Here is a 14205-nt window from a genome sequence, read left to right as displayed (position 1 = left end):
TTGAACTGCTTAAAACGGAGGAAATGTAACTCAACAAAAGCTGAATTCTTTTAACTTCTGCCATTTAATATCAATTTTGATTTTTTTACGAATCAAGTTCTTATAAATCCCAATTTTATAAAGAAAAGTAAAAATATCTCGTACATTTTTGATTATAATTTAAAAGTATATTTTTAAAATTTTGTTTTTGGAGAGGTATGGCCGTCGATAAATAACATTGTGTTGAAAAACAGATTTTCAAATTTCCAGAGTTAAAAAATTTTGACAGCCAGTAAGGCTGATATCGATAGGCGCCAAACAGACACCTGGCGATAGTTGGGGTTTCTGTTTGTTTGGATTGGATGGCGAGCAGTTTCGAGCGAGAGATCAGTTGGATTTTTGCGACGGGGCGATACGCTTGTTTGTTTCGCCGCTCCACTGCGCGTTGGCAAATGTTTGCCTAACTCTCGATTCCGATTCCGATTCCCAGTGGACTCGTAAGTGCCATTGAATTATTCGTCTGCCGCTCGAGCGCAATCGAATCAGAAGCGGCGTGGAATGTGTGGAGTCAATCAGGGGGAATTAGATGCAAATTTGATTGGGCAAATGGGTGGAACCAATCAATTATGTGTGCATATACAATAAACTGTGGTGTTTGTGTGCCCAAACACAGCCAAATGCGGAACATTATCAGTTTACCCACGGATGTCGCAATCTCCGCGTCCGTTCACCGACCACTGACCTACGATCCACCTGCCGCCGTCGACGCAACAAGTGTCCGCATCCGTAAACGAATATTTATAGTCTCTAGGGTATGCGTTAATTAATCGCATATGTCAAAAACGCTGAGCTGTTATTACAATTAGTACTGCAATATTTTGTCCGATTTCCCCAAGTGGCGCGTTTTGCTAAGCGTTATTTTTTGTTACCTTCCGCCAAGCACTTGGCGCCGATCCGATCCCCTCGAATCCACTGATACCCCATACCCCTCATGCACCAGCATTATATGACTGCTAATTTACCCCCGATAAGCGGAATATAAATTGAAGTGCTTTTTACTTATGTCCGCAGTGCAAACGGCGAAATCGAGGCAAAAAAAAGGCCGGTACTTAAATTACGATTGCGTTGGGTAGGCAACGAGGGTCAGGGGTCTTCAATTTCGACATATATCTATCTACAAACATTTCTACAGTCCCACTTGCCTAAGTTAGATATTTTGCGACTGAGAAACGTATACACTTATTGTTGTTGCTTAAAGAAATTGGCCACAAAAAATATGTCAAAAATATATATCAAGCTTAGCTTTGACTTCGGTTCCAGTTTAGGGACGTTGCACTGTAGCTTACAAGTGTGCTTGAATGGCATTGCTGTAATTTGAAGTCTGCATATTTAAGCACTGTAGTTTGTTCACTTAGACCCCGGGGTTAAGGTAATCTGTGGCAACCGACAGTGGGCACTGTAGCTGGTTGAACTGTCAAAAATTTCACTACTAAGGTCAAAGTTACATGGCCCGGCCATAAAAAGATTAATGCTTCTTAAAAGCTAATTTGAGTAGCAATAAAACGCGTTTTAATAGCTAGTTAAAGTATTAAAGAATCATAATGCATTAAAGTGCATATGGCAAAATTCTATAGATATACTAAGCCCACCATATAAATGGATCAATGATAGTTATGACGGTCTTTAAGTTTGTAATTTGCAGCGGGAACACTTTGTAATTATTCTGCTCTCTTGTTGGGAAATCCAATTATGTTGCAATTTTAAATGATCGTGCATTGGGACTTGCAACTACGTAGCTACCTGTCGAAATTACTAGACTAGCTGGCGACAAAGTTTTTATGGCTTTCATCCAATCACAATTGAATTACTCCTCAAGTGCATTATAGGATTAGCGAACGATTAAACCTGTTCAGCCCGTAGAAGTGGATGAATAAGGGGGGATTTAGAATGTTCAAGTGCCCGAAATCGGATGTTCCACCGTAGGAGCACATGAATGATGCATGGATAGGCAAAGGCTTGGACTCCCACACAGACTATGCCGCCGTTGGTGCCACTCGTGTGATTCACAATGCTCATGTCGCAAGGCTTTTTTGGCCGAATTTACCATGACTATCTTATCCGAAAAAGATTGAAATTTAATTAGAGTTATCAATTTCAATGGGGTTTAGGCCACGCCACATTAATCCGGCTAACCGAGTACTCGGCCCAGTCTTTGCCAATCACCGCATGGGACCAGAGGATATCCGGACAACCCACTGGCCACGTAATCAATCATTTTATGGACTAATAGCCGACAGTCATCAGAAACATGCACAAGGCCATTAAAAACAAATCCAGTAAGTAAGTGTGTGAAAATGGAAAATTCCGCTAATACGATTTCGATTATTATTACTCAGGGCTGCTCTGCGGACTTAAGAACTCCAAGGCGGATCTGACGACAGCTAAGTTTATACTATATTATGGGTAAGAGCGGAGAGAACTAAAATTACCCTTTCTTCTAAAAACAATAATGAAATATATTCAAGAATTTACCTTAAGTTTTATCTTTTACCCACAGACCCACGGTGGCAGATAGCGATATCTATGACCTAACCGATTTCCAGAGTCTTTTGGAGGACGAGCACTTGGATTTGGGCAAGAACACCGTGCTCTATTTGCACGGCTACTTGGAAGATCCGGATGTGGAGAGCATTCACGTCATAGCCGAGGCCTATCTGGAGCGAAAGGATACCAATCTTATTGTCCTGGACTGGGGTGAACTGGCCGATGGCAACTACATGTTCGATGCCTTCCCCAACCTCAAGCAGCTGGGCCCAGAATTGGCCAAGGTCCTGCTCAAAATGTTTGACCATGGCCTGGACATTGAGAAGTTCCACATTGTCGGTCACTCGATGGGCGGCCAGCTGGCAGGAGTCCTCGGGCGGGAGATTACTAAACGCACCAAGGGAGTTAGAAAACTGAAAAGGTGAGAAAGGCGGGATTTAAATTATCTGCACAAATTATTATTTATGCCAACTAGGGCTATTGATTTTTTAATTAGAAATTATTTAGTCATGCTTGGTTCGTTTTCCATCCTTGTTACTGGCAATTTGACGACGTCAAAATAATATTTAAAAATTCATTTAAAAGTCCAAAGTTCAATACATTTGTATTGCAGAAAAGATTTATTTTAAGAAACCTAACCCCACGTATTCATACTATAGATTTTTGTTTTTAATGTATTAGTGTTCTTCTATATGGTAAACAATAGATTTAATACTTCTCTAATGATGTTTTCTAGAATTTCCGCTTTGGATCCCGCATTTCCGCTCTTCTATCCGGGCACGCACCTGTCTGCCAGTGATGCGGAGTTCGTCGACGTGATACACACGGACGCCTGGCTGTACGGAGCTCCGACGAGCACGGGCACGGCGGATTTCTGGCCAAATGGAGGATACAGTCTGCAGCCGGGCTGTCCCAAGCGGAACTACAAGATGCTCAGCGACAATGATTTGTCCAGCCATCGGCGAAGCTGGTGGTTCTGGGCCGAGAGTGTGTCGGATCGGTATCCCATTGGATTCGATGCTGTGCCCGCCAAGAAATGGTCGGACTTCAAGCAAAATAAAATAGTGGAGAATTGCCCGCCCGTGGTGATGGGTCATCATTGTCCCACGACGTAAGTTCCGATGCATTATATGCATATCGCAGAATGTAGTTTCATCATTTGAAATTGTGATTTTCAGAATTCATGGCGACTTTTACTTACAAACCAACGGACATACACCTTTTGCTCGAGGCAAGGAGGGCACTGTCTACGTTGACCCCAAGGATCTGCTGGGAAATACTCGCAGTATCACCTGTGACTGCCCATCGGAGAAAACGAATTAAATAGACCATCTACAATTGCACTGTGTACATTATGAAATGTATCTAAATTAATGTTCTTTATATGACGCCTTACACTACATTTTGCTTTACGAGAAAAATATACTTAAATTTTGTTGTTGAATAAATGGGTTTATATTATCGTATGGTATTTATACATTCTTTGAAATGATTTTTAATATTCAATTTTGTCAATATGTCAAGTTTCTGTTACTATTAATTATTAAACGGACATTTTCAAAAAATTTTAATCTGGTTGCTGGTTCCGTTTTGCAAAACTTTCCGGAACCAGTAGCATTTCGGAGGTTTGATATCGATAGGTCACTAACTCATCGAGTTGTAAGCGCATGCTACCGATAACACAGCCTTGCGACAACTAAAAATATTGACAACAAAACGAAATTCGACGGATCAAAATGAAGATAAAACTAATAGATTCGGTGGTGCGCAGCTTTAAGGTGGCCAAGATCTTCAGGGAGAACACGGACAAAATCAACGCCATCGATTTTGCGCCCAACGGCGAGCATCTAATATCCTGCAGCGAAGATGACCAGATCGTGATCTACGACTGCGAAAAGGGGACGCAGTCGCGCACGGTGAACTCGAAGAAGTATGGAGTGGATTTAATCCACTTTACGCACGCCAACAACACAGCCATCCACAGCTCCACCAAGGTGGACGACACCATTCGCTATCTCAGCCTGCACGACAACAAATATCTGCGCTACTTCCCCGGCCACACCAAGAAGGTAATCTCGCTCTGCATTTCTCCCGTGGAGGACACTTTTCTCTCCGGCTCTCTGGACAAGACGCTTCGGCTGTGGGACCTACGCTCGCCCAACTGCCAGGGACTGATGCATCTCTCTGGACGCCCCATTGCCGCCTACGATCCCGAAGGCTTGATCTTCGCCGCCGGCGTCAACTCGGAAAGCATAAAATTGTACGACCTACGGTCTTTTGACAAAGGTCCCTTCGTCACATTTAAACTTAATCAGGAGAAGGAATGCGACTGGACTGGCCTTAAGTTCTCACGTGACGGCAAAACCATCCTGATCAGCACGAATGGATCGGTCATCCGGCTGGTAGATGCCTTCCACGGCACTCCGCTGCAAACTTTCACCGGCTATCCAAACAACAAGGGCATTGCCATCGAAGCGAGCTTTAGCCCAGACTCGCAGTTTATCTTTTCTGGCAGCACCGATGGGCGTGTGCACATCTGGAACGCCGACACGGGGAACAAAGTGTCCGTGCTAAATGGGGACCACCCGGGACCGGTGCAGTGTGTGCAGTTCAATCCGAAGTACATGATGCTGGCCTCCGCCTGCACCAACATGGCTTTTTGGCTGCCCACATCCGAGGAGGGCTTGTAGGCAATGATTCCCGCTTGCGTAGCTAATAAGATTAAAGTTTAATTTATAAATAATAAACAAACGTAACTTAAACAGAGGCCTCGGATTCCTTGGGCTGGTCCTTGTGACGGTCGTATCCTTTTCGTATGCTGTTCAGGAGTTGTCCAAGATTGTGACCCATTTTGGCACTAATGCCGAGCACGGGATTTTGTAGTCGACGTTGCAGTTCTTCAAAGTTGCTTTGGCCCTCTTCGACGTCCAGTTTATTGGCCACCACCAATTGCGGGCGACTCGCCAGACGTCCGCCAAACTGGCGCAGCTCGTGCATCAGCTGCTCATAGTGCGTCCACGGCTCTGGCGCACTGGCATCCAATACGAACAGCAGCAAGGTGCAGCGCTCGGCGTGCTTTAGGAACTGTATGCCCAAACCCTTATTGCGATGAGCATCGGGCACGAGTCCGGGAAGGTCGGCAATGGTGAGCTGGACATGGTCATCGTACTGAACGGTTCCCAAGTGAGGACGCAGCGTGGTGAAGGCGTAGGGAGCCACCTTTGGCTTGGCCCTTGTCAAGGCATTCAACAGAGTGCTTTTGCCGGCGTTGGGATAACCAATCAGACCCACATCCGCCATGCTGCGCAATTCCAAGGTGTACGATAGGTCTTCACCCCTAGGTCCGTACTCGCTTACTTTGGGACTTGTTTCCTTGTCCGTGGTAAAGAAGCGGTTGCCCTTGCCACCGGCTCCGCCTCGAGCGGCCACAAACATAAGATCCGCCTGTCCCAGATCCCCGACAATTTGACCTTGGGCATTCCTGATGACCGTCCCGATTGGAACTTTAATCACAGAGTGCTTGGCGTTCTTGCCATGGCAATCCTTGGAGCTGCCCGGCTCTCCTTCTTCGGCTTTTAGAATACTCCCCACGTGGTTAAAATTCCGCACATCGTTTGAAGCCTGGAAGACCACATGGCCGCCGTGGCCACCGTCTCCGCCATCTGGACCGGCCCTCTCATTGCACCATAGCTGGAGGAAGGAAACACACCCGTCTCCACCCTTTCCGCCAACGGCTCGGATCCTCTTGGCATCGGAGAAGTACTGCGCCTGGAAAAGGGGACAGAAAAATGTGGCATTAGTTATGTAAATTTCGATGCAAGCTTAAGATCATACCTCCTTTCGGGTCGACTTCGCCTTCTTTGGACGCAGCGCAGATGCCACCTGACAGTAGTTGGCTATGTGACCAATAGGTTTCACATTTCTGGATATATCCAATGAAAACCGCGCTAGAAAAGATTTGCCGGTAGAGAATAACATTGCTGAAGCTGTGAGCATGGGCATGGTCAGAAAAACATCTGTGTTAAAGGGGACGCAAGATGAAGGGAAATCAAATAGAAATTTATTATAGTACTAATAATAAAAAATATATTTAGATGTATTTTTAGAGAAGGTACAAATCGTTTAAAATTTTAAAATGTATTTAAGCCCCTGTCTACGCCTGTGGTAAATCACCTGCTGATACATAAACATATCGAGGGGTCTATCGAAAGGTATCGAACCAGCTGGAAATTATGTTTTTGTTCTCGAGGGGAACGAGAAGCTTTCAACAGTTAAGAAAGATGTCTGTTAAAGGAGCACTCATTGATCTCAGTGGCACCTTGCATGTGGAAGATGAACCTACTCCAAATGCTGTGGAGGCATTGAAAAGGTGCGATGACAGTAGTCAAAACCCAAATATTAATAATTACATTCATAATTGTCGTGAAGATTGCGTGATTCAGGAGTACTGGTAAAATTCGTAACAAATACCACGAAGGATTCAAAGGCCACTCTTCACGAACGGCTCTGCAGGATTGGCTTCCAACTGGACCCCTCTGAGATCTACAGCTCCTTGAGCGCCGCGGTGTCATACGTGGAAAATGAGAAACTGAATCCGTACTACATTCTGTCTGAGGATGCACGACAGGACTTTCCTCCGGAGGACACAAGGCGCTATAAGGATTCAGTTGTAATCGGTCTTGCACCCAAGGCCTTCAACTATGACCAGCTAAATGAGGCTTTTAAGTGAGAAACCGAACAAGGATAATATTATCTTAATTAACGATTATGTTTTTAATAGCGTTCTGTTGGAGAACAAGAATCACAAACTGGTGGCTGTGCATCAGGGTAAGTACTACAAACGAGCCGACGGTCTAGCCTTGGGTCCAGGGTGCTTTGTCAAGGGTCTGGAATTCGCTACAGGACGAACCGCCAAAGTGATTGGCAAGCCCAATCCTTATTTCTTTGAAGGAGCTCTGGCTGGACTGGATCCAGCCTCCTGCGTTATGATTGGAGATGTAAGTAATGCAAGGAATACATTTTAAAAACTTAACCAATTTCTGGTTCCCAGGATGCCAATGACGATATTGTGGGCGCCATGAGCGTGGGCATGCAGGGAATTCTGGTCAAGACCGGCAAATATTTGCCAGATGTTAAGCCATCGCCGCCGCCAACAGCGTTGGTGGAAAACTTTGCCGAGGCTGTCGATTGGATAATACAGAAAAATCATTCTTAGACTTATTTGTTTTCGAAATTAGTTTATCACGTTTAAAACATAGATAAAGACGATTTTTTAATTTAAAATAGTTACTTAATAGGACTTTACTGATAATAGTAAGGTTTGGATATAATTAAATGCTCAAAATAAGTTCAGTTTTGATTATAAAGTATGTGAAAAACAATAAAGGACCCATTTTTAAAGTGTGAACTATACATATTATCCTGTACCATTTTTAAACGAGTTACAGATTTAGCCAAACACAGATAGTATTTAATTAAAGTGTATAAATGCTTTTATTTTATAAATAGCCGTAAAAATTCATCTGAAATGCTGTTTAAAACAGATCAACGGATTAAGATTAAGCATAGTTGTGTATCAAAATTGTGAGTAATTAAAGGTCTTGCCGCTTGCGAATTTGTTATGCTTTTAAGACAGTTTCGACTGAGCGAATTTGCTGGCCAACTGGACAATTTCGTCCACCTTCTCGAAGTTTGTGCCCGATGCCTGGGCGGATTCCGGCTTGCCACCACCCTTGCCGCCTAGCGTAGCGGAAACATGCTGTACCCACTCGTTGGCCTTCAGGCCCTTTTCCACGGCACTTTTCGGCACCGAGCTCAGACAGAAGATCTTCTTGGAGTCCGCATCCACAGACAAAAACATGGCGGCAGCGTCGGGCAGCTGGCTGCGCACTTGCTTCAGTGCAGCATCCAGTGCCTTGGTGTTGTTGAAAGCTTCCAGCTGCTCAACCAACACGGTGGCATTGGGATTGGCCTCGCACAGAGCCTTGGCGCGCTCCACAACCGTGACCGAGACGGCAGCACGCAGGGCACGTTCCTTGTCGTCCAGAGTTTTCTTCAAGCCCTTCAGCAGGTTGCGCATCTCATCCTTTTTCACGTAGGGAATCGTGGCATGCGAGATCTGTTCAGTCAGCTCAACAATCTCCTTGACATGCGACTTGGAGTCCTTACCAGACTTATCGGTATCGATGGTGGCTTTGAGTCGGACGATTTCTTGTTCAAAAGCTTCAGATTTCTTCAGTGCCTTAAGTGCTTCGGGTCCTGTAAGAGCCACAATGCGTCGGATACCCTTGGCAATGGCCTCTTCGCTGCTGATAACGAAATCCATGATGTGACCCGAGCGTCTCAAATGGGTGCCGCCGCAAAACTCGACGGAGGTTTGTTCGCCGGCTTCAGAATCGGGATTCTGTTCCAGCTCATCTACAGATACTCCAAAGGAGATTACCCTAACGGGATCCGGATAAACTTCGTCAAAGACGGATCGCAGGCCTCGAATCTTCTTGGCCAGGGCCAATTTCGACTCCTTTGCGTAGATCGGCACATTCTTGTATACCATCTCCTTAGTCAGCTGCTCCGTCTTAGACACCTGCTCGATGGTCATTGCTCCCTTGCTGTTGAAGTCAAAGCGAAGCTTCTCTGGCACTACCAAAGAACCTTTCTGCTCGGTGTCCTTACCCAAAACTTGCAGCAAGCAATGGTTGAGGGCATGGGTGGCTGAGTGGTTTTTCATGGTCAGCCAGCGACGTTCCACGTCGATGTGCAGTTCCAACTCATCACCCACCTTTAGTGTGCCCTCTACAACGCCAATGTGGAGAATGTAGCCTCCGCGGTTGTAGACGCGGTCCACAAGGAATTCGTTTGCCTCTTCATTGACTTTAACCAGAGCACCTTGATCGTAGATTTGACCACCGCTCTCGGCATAGAAATTTGTCTTGTCCAGAACGATGCCCGCCTTCTGTCCGCTGGTGATCTCGTTCACAAACTGGTTTTCGAAACGCAGGGCAACAATCTTGCTATTGCACACACCGTAGTTGTAGGCGGAGTCGCGTTCGTCAGACACAGCCTCGTACTTGTACTTGAAGGTGTCGTTGGTTGGTGGCACACCTTGCTCCTGCAACTGCGAAATGGCGTGCACATCCAGATTGATCTCCTCGATCTTGCTAGCACCTTTGCCCTGCGAAAGCACATATGAATTATGCTTAGCTGCCTCGTAGCCATCCATATCGATTTTCAAGGATTTTTCCTCTGCCATAAGCTGGGTAAGATCGACTGGGAAGCCGTAAGTGTCGTACAGCCGCCAAGCAACATCTCCGGGAATGGTAGTCTGGTTACCCAACTTTTCGATAGTGCGGTTCAGCAAGTTGCGTCCGCGCGTTAAGGTTTTAAGGAACTGCAACTCTTCTTCGTTGATGATATCAATGATATGTTGCGGATCTTTTTTCACCTCTGGGAAGGCATCACCAAGCAGATCAACCACTGTGTTCACCAGGGTGGCGAAGAAACCGGGTTTGGCATTTAACTTCTCCGTGGCATAGCTGTGGGAAAATAATATAAAGATTATCAGGACCTGATACCATTATAATGATACCATTATACATATAATATTCAAAATACCAATATGGTATAATGTATGTATGGCGTAATTCTAAGTTCTCTTACCGCACAGCGCGACGAAGGATGCGTCGCAGCACATAACCTCGGCCAGTGTTATCCGGAGTGCCGCCATCAGCCAAAGCAATGGTGATTGTGCGTGCGTGATCGGCAAGCACACGGTAGGCCATGTCAATGCCATCCACATCGTCGGCACCCACACGACCCTGGTAAGCTGGGGCCCCAGTGCCCGCCTGGATGGCATCGAAAAGTGGCACAAACAGATCGGTATCGTAGTTGGATCGCTTATTCTGAATGACAGACACGAGACGCTCGAATCCCATGCCGCAATCGATGTGCTTCTTGGGCAGTTGCTTCAAGCTGCCATCGGACTCTCGGTTGTACTGGATGAACACAAGATTCCAGATCTCCAGGACATCGGGATCGTCCATGTTGACCAGCTCCGGGACGCTGCGTCCGCCGATCCGATCAAAGTGCAGTTCGGAGCATGGTCCGCAGGGACCAGTCTCACCCATCTCCCAGAAGTTGTCCTTCATGTTGCCAGGAAGGATGTGCTCCGGCTTCAGGCCCAAGTCCAGCCACATTTGCTTGCACTCCAGATCGGGCTTCAGACCGCTGGCCTCGTCACCACCAAAATAAGTCACATACAGACGATCCTTGGGCAGGGCCAGCCGCTGCGTGAGGAACTCCCAGGCCCAGGAGCAGATCTCCTTCTTGAAGTAGTCACCGAAAGACCAGTTTCCCAGCATCTCGAAGAAGGTGTGGTGATAGACATCCTTGCCCACATCGTCCAGATCATTGTGCTTGCCACCGGCACGAATGCACTTCTGCGTGTTGGCCACGCGCACCCACTTGGACATCTCGCTGTTGGGATCGGCGGTGCCCAGAAAAATGGGCTTAAACTGATTCATGCCGGCGTTGGCGAACAGCAGCGTGGGATCGTCCAGCGGAATCGTGCTGGACGAGTGAACATAGATGTGCTTCTGCTCCTTGAAGAAGTCCAGATAGGCGTTGCGCACCTCCTTGGCGGTGAGTAACTTCATTTTGCTGGTTCTGCAAAGGACAAATGGTGAGCGTACTCGACATAAAACGTTGCCACGCGACAATTGGGGGCTCCCTAACCCCTCGAAACGAACAAAAATCGGAGCAGTGAAAGTGCACTCTGCACACTACGTGACAAAGTTACACAATTTGGGAGCAAATTGAATCAGAAAAACGTTCGTTTGTTGATTTTTGTTGTATACATGAATAGCCCGGACAGGCACTTAACCAAAACAAGTTATGTATTACTCACGTTTTGAACAGTAAATGCAAATGCAAACAATTTCGTCAGCCGACTGCAGCAACGTGTTAGATTGGCCCCTTTGCGATAGACAATGCGGCAAACTAAGTGGGTTATCGATTAATTTAGGGATGGCAAAATGAGCCTAAATGACAGTTTTTTTTTTATATTTTTGATATTTAAATATTAATTTCAAATGCTTTATTTACATTAATTGCACTTTAGAACCGTCTAGTTAGTCGTTTTTTTGTATCAACAAAATGTTGTGCTTCCATACTTTTGCTTCATTAAAAAATCACAAATATTACAAAATGCATTTAGAATAAATTCTGAAATGCGCCTCTATTTCAGCTAAGTTAAAAATGTGCAACAATTAAAAGTCCATTCGTTGTGGCAAATGTTCCTGTTCCAGCTGGTGCTCGATCTCCCTCATGCGCAGCATAAGTTTAAAGTTCTGCTTTTCTTCCTGGCCTGTGAGGAACATGGTTAGCAAAGCCTGCAGGCCTATTATGGTTCCCAAGGCCGGGACAATGGGGCGTGTGAATTTTCGCCACAACATAAACACCTCTCTTGGACTTTCCGTAATCGAGGGAATGCGGTACGTGTAGCAGCGGGTTGCGAACATAAATGCGGCGAATGGGGCTAGAATCGTGGGATACACGATGCCCAGACATGTCTGAAAGGCAGCACTGCGCACCTGGATGCACACCGGGCACTCGCCCAGTGGATTTAGTAGAATGGGCCGCTGAATGAAGAACTTGTGCGCCAGCATGGTGAATATGGCAGGAACGGCGACAATCGGCAGATAACTGGACAAGCGACCATGTCCTCCGAGTCGCAGCTTTGTGCGATAATGATTATTTATATAGGCGCCCGTTCCCGCAGCCAACGCACTCAGAATTCCTGGCGTGTAGCGCAACGACCACCTACAAGACAATATTTGGATTAATTGTTAGGTAAGCAGCATCTTTGGAAGGCTTCATGCACTCACACATCGCCGATTTTGTCCCAGGCAGTTATAATCTTCCATTGGTATTTAAGAGCCTGATCCTCTGTTATGACAACCGCGTCCTTGGGCAGTTCGCCGGGCTTGGCGCGGGATAATGCCATTTTTTTCTAAATATCAAAATATTTGGTTCGCAGCGAACCAAAAAGAAAACAGCTGCTTATGGGATAGTGTTGTATAGTGTCCGAACCGGCGTATAAATGATTAATACAGTGGGTATTGGAAAAAAAAAATAAGTGCAATAAAATATTATGATAAATAATACATTTTGTATTTCATTTGTTCAAGTTTAAATGTAATAAATGTCAAAAATAAATTGTCTTTTTAATAAACACTATATCTTATCAGTGTTTGACTGTGAAATAGTTGTTACTGTACCAGTGCTGTAAAACAGACGAATCAGTGTGGCGTGCTGTTTTATATCAGAGGCGAATTGGAATGTACTACCGTAATTGTTGCGGGTTTGTTTAAAATGCCGCACAAGCGTAGAAACCGAGTCCATGCGAACCAAAGGAATTCCACAACGCGACGCGTTCCTTTGTCCCAACTTCCGTCTGCACCGCCGAATGTGCTCGTCGAGTCCTGCAACGGGCTTGATGCGGAGATCCGCTCGCCGAGCTGTCCGACGGTCAAAGGAGGCGCAATGACCACCGGGAGAAACTTTGCGGCGAACAAGTTAGCCGTGCCCCAATACAATACCACCGTGCGCAAGCAGAACGAGGTCCAGATCATATCCAACATTAAGTTGGATACGAAACTTCATACAGAAGCTAGGTTGTCCATCGCACCAAAGGTTAATTTAATGATTTGAATTATGTAGACTGTCTTTTAAAAGCCTGTGCTGAAACCACCCCAAAGGTCACCCAGAAGATGAACTTCGCGCCAAATAAAGCAGTATTCAAGGATCTGGTGCCACTCAACGTCAACGATTCTCTGCTGGTGCCGCACAAAAACAAGACCGATGCCCCAAAGACCAAGACATCAAAAGAATCCGAGACAAGGAAGACCAAAGACGAGCCCCAGCTAGCCGAATATGCGGAGAAGGTAGATCCCATTGTCATGGAAGTAAAGGAACCTACACTCCGCTTGGATTGGGTACCAGAACCGTTCGATTTTTTCGGCGCATATAGGAGAACATACAATTAGAGTTACATTTTATTTATAAATATATCCGAGTCGCACAGTACACAGCTTTGTTAACCGATGAAGTTCATGACCACCAGGTGCAGGATCACATGAGCGAAGATGAAGTCGGCGAATCCGCGTTCCGGCGAAATACCGGCAAACACGCTCTTGTTCTGGGGATTGGCCTGCAGGCGTAGGCACACTGCCAGGACGAAACAGCTGACGGTGCTGATGAAACCGGATAGAAAGGAATTGAACGGGAAGGTTCCCACCAGGCAGCAGTAAACAAACTGGATGATGCCGGTGAGCAGAATGTAGCCCAGGTAGATGTCCACCAGCTTCAGTTTCTTGGGCGTGTTCTGCACGTAGTCGTTGTAGAACTTGGAAATAACGCTCGACAGCTCAACCATTTTTCTATTTTATGTGATTTATGTTCGGAAATTAAAGGATAAAGGCGATTTTTTACAAATTAGCCGCAGACACGTCACAAATTGGGAGAGAACGCAAAAGTAGGACCGTTCGTTTAATTTGAAAATAATACTGAAAGCGTTATCGGTGAAGGCTCAAGTACTGTGGACACTTAAGATATGAAATTTTAATAAAGAATAAAAATTTAATAATAATTGTTTTATATTGGTAAACAATTAATTATTTTTTGATT

At 45.6% G+C, this 14205-nt stretch overlaps 8 protein-coding genes across 8 annotated transcripts; 4 read left to right on the top strand and 4 right to left on the bottom strand.

Moving 5' to 3' along the window:
* Positions 1-304: 304 nt before the first annotated feature.
* LOC120458457 (inactive pancreatic lipase-related protein 1) lies at positions 305-3971 on the top strand. The gene is made up of 6 exons (XM_039646105.1): positions 305-476; positions 2148-2315; positions 2376-2442; positions 2537-2944; positions 3260-3634; positions 3702-3971. Exons 2-6 carry the CDS (start codon positions 2288-2290, stop codon positions 3844-3846), a joined length of 1023 nt encoding a protein of 340 aa, XP_039502039.1. The 5' UTR covers positions 305-476; positions 2148-2287; the 3' UTR covers positions 3847-3971.
* A 209-nt stretch (positions 3972-4180) lies between these two features.
* LOC120443783 (WD repeat-containing protein 82) lies at positions 4181-5285 on the top strand. The gene has a single exon (XM_039623112.2). The coding sequence runs from the start codon at positions 4260-4262 to the stop codon at positions 5211-5213; it is 954 nt and encodes a 317-aa protein (XP_039479046.1). The 5' UTR covers positions 4181-4259; the 3' UTR covers positions 5214-5285.
* LOC120443782 (mitochondrial ribosome-associated GTPase 2) lies at positions 5233-6662 on the bottom strand. The gene is made up of 2 exons (XM_039623111.2): positions 6358-6662; positions 5233-6291 (listed from the first exon to the last, which is right to left on the bottom strand). Exons 1-2 carry the CDS (start codon positions 6523-6525, stop codon positions 5281-5283), a joined length of 1179 nt encoding a protein of 392 aa, XP_039479045.1. The 5' UTR covers positions 6526-6662; the 3' UTR covers positions 5233-5280.
* A 76-nt stretch (positions 6663-6738) lies between these two features.
* Positions 6739-7935, top strand: LOC120443784 (haloacid dehalogenase-like hydrolase domain-containing protein 2). The gene is made up of 4 exons (XM_039623113.1): positions 6739-6892; positions 6952-7248; positions 7304-7520; positions 7574-7935. Exons 1-4 carry the CDS (start codon positions 6756-6758, stop codon positions 7736-7738), a joined length of 816 nt encoding a protein of 271 aa, XP_039479047.1. The 5' UTR covers positions 6739-6755; the 3' UTR covers positions 7739-7935.
* Positions 7936-7992: 57 nt separating this feature from the next.
* LOC120443781 (alanine--tRNA ligase, cytoplasmic) lies at positions 7993-11581 on the bottom strand. Its single transcript, XM_039623109.1, has 3 exons — positions 11426-11581; positions 10180-11184; positions 7993-10055 (listed from the first exon to the last, which is right to left on the bottom strand). Exons 2-3 carry the CDS (start codon positions 11172-11174, stop codon positions 8150-8152), a joined length of 2901 nt encoding a protein of 966 aa, XP_039479043.1. The 5' UTR covers positions 11175-11184; positions 11426-11581; the 3' UTR covers positions 7993-8149.
* Positions 11582-11715: 134 nt separating this feature from the next.
* On the bottom strand, positions 11716-12623 carry LOC120443785. The gene is made up of 2 exons (XM_039623114.2): positions 12405-12623; positions 11716-12339 (listed from the first exon to the last, which is right to left on the bottom strand). The coding sequence occupies exons 1-2, from the start codon at positions 12521-12523 to the stop codon at positions 11787-11789; spliced, it is 672 nt and encodes a 223-aa protein (XP_039479048.1). The 5' UTR covers positions 12524-12623; the 3' UTR covers positions 11716-11786.
* Positions 12624-12795: 172 nt separating this feature from the next.
* LOC120443786 lies at positions 12796-13605 on the top strand. Its single transcript, XM_039623115.2, has 2 exons — positions 12796-13212; positions 13278-13605. The coding sequence occupies exons 1-2, from the start codon at positions 12892-12894 to the stop codon at positions 13563-13565; spliced, it is 609 nt and encodes a 202-aa protein (XP_039479049.1). The 5' UTR covers positions 12796-12891; the 3' UTR covers positions 13566-13605.
* On the bottom strand, positions 13562-14078 carry LOC120443787 (dolichyl-diphosphooligosaccharide--protein glycosyltransferase subunit DAD1). Its single transcript, XM_039623116.2, has one exon. The coding sequence runs from the start codon at positions 13952-13954 to the stop codon at positions 13616-13618; it is 339 nt and encodes a 112-aa protein (XP_039479050.1). The 5' UTR covers positions 13955-14078; the 3' UTR covers positions 13562-13615.
* Between the last annotated feature and the right edge of the window lie 127 nt (positions 14079-14205).

This window comes from Drosophila santomea, chromosome 2L, assembly GCF_016746245.2.
Source record: "Drosophila santomea strain STO CAGO 1482 chromosome 2L, Prin_Dsan_1.1, whole genome shotgun sequence".
Taxonomy (NCBI): Eukaryota; Metazoa; Arthropoda; class Insecta; order Diptera; family Drosophilidae; genus Drosophila; species Drosophila santomea.
Note: the sequence above shows the minus strand (reverse complement) of the source record. Positions and strands in the feature narration are given on the sequence as shown.

What these genes read in the sequence shown, in the direction of transcription:
- LOC120458457 (XM_039646105.1), top strand. Translation starts at nt 2,288, where the DNA reads ATGCACAAGGCCATTAAAAACAAATCCA. An exon ending in GGCCATTAAAAACAAATCCA is followed by an intron (nt 2,316 to 2,375) that starts GTAAGTAAGTGT and finishes ATTATTACTCAG; the next exon opens with GGCTGCTCTGCGGACTTAAG. An exon ending in GGTCATCATTGTCCCACGAC is followed by an intron (nt 3,635 to 3,701) that starts GTAAGTTCCGAT and finishes TGTGATTTTCAG; the next exon opens with AATTCATGGCGACTTTTACT.
- LOC120443783 (XM_039623112.2), top strand. Translation starts at nt 4,260, where the DNA reads ATGAAGATAAAACTAATAGATTCGGTGGTGCGCAGCTTTAAGGTGGCC.
- LOC120443782 (XM_039623111.2), bottom strand. Translation starts at nt 6,525, where the DNA reads ATGCCCATGCTCACAGCTTCAGCAATGTTATTCTCTACCGGCAAATCT. An exon ending in CGAAGTCGACCCGAAAGGAG is followed by an intron (nt 6,292 to 6,357) that starts GTATGATCTTAA and finishes CCCCTTTTCCAG; the next exon opens with GCGCAGTACTTCTCCGATGC.
- LOC120443784 (XM_039623113.1), top strand. Translation starts at nt 6,756, where the DNA reads ATGTTTTTGTTCTCGAGGGGAACGAGAAGCTTTCAACAGTTAAGAAAG. An exon ending in CAGCTAAATGAGGCTTTTAA is followed by an intron (nt 7,249 to 7,303) that starts GTGAGAAACCGA and finishes TGTTTTTAATAG; the next exon opens with CGTTCTGTTGGAGAACAAGA. An exon ending in CCTGCGTTATGATTGGAGAT is followed by an intron (nt 7,521 to 7,573) that starts GTAAGTAATGCA and finishes TCTGGTTCCCAG; the next exon opens with GATGCCAATGACGATATTGT.
- LOC120443781 (XM_039623109.1), bottom strand. Translation starts at nt 11,174, where the DNA reads ATGAAGTTACTCACCGCCAAGGAGGTGCGCAACGCCTATCTGGACTTC. An exon ending in ATCCTTCGTCGCGCTGTGCG is followed by an intron (nt 10,056 to 10,179) that starts GTAAGAGAACTT and finishes ATTTTCCCACAG; the next exon opens with CTATGCCACGGAGAAGTTAA.
- LOC120443785 (XM_039623114.2), bottom strand. Translation starts at nt 12,523, where the DNA reads ATGGCATTATCCCGCGCCAAGCCCGGCGAACTGCCCAAGGACGCGGTT. An exon ending in TGGGACAAAATCGGCGATGT is followed by an intron (nt 12,340 to 12,404) that starts GTGAGTGCATGA and finishes ATTGTCTTGTAG; the next exon opens with GTGGTCGTTGCGCTACACGC.
- LOC120443786 (XM_039623115.2), top strand. Translation starts at nt 12,892, where the DNA reads ATGCCGCACAAGCGTAGAAACCGAGTCCATGCGAACCAAAGGAATTCC. An exon ending in GGTTGTCCATCGCACCAAAG is followed by an intron (nt 13,213 to 13,277) that starts GTTAATTTAATG and finishes ACCACCCCAAAG; the next exon opens with GTCACCCAGAAGATGAACTT.
- LOC120443787 (XM_039623116.2), bottom strand. Translation starts at nt 13,954, where the DNA reads ATGGTTGAGCTGTCGAGCGTTATTTCCAAGTTCTACAACGACTACGTG.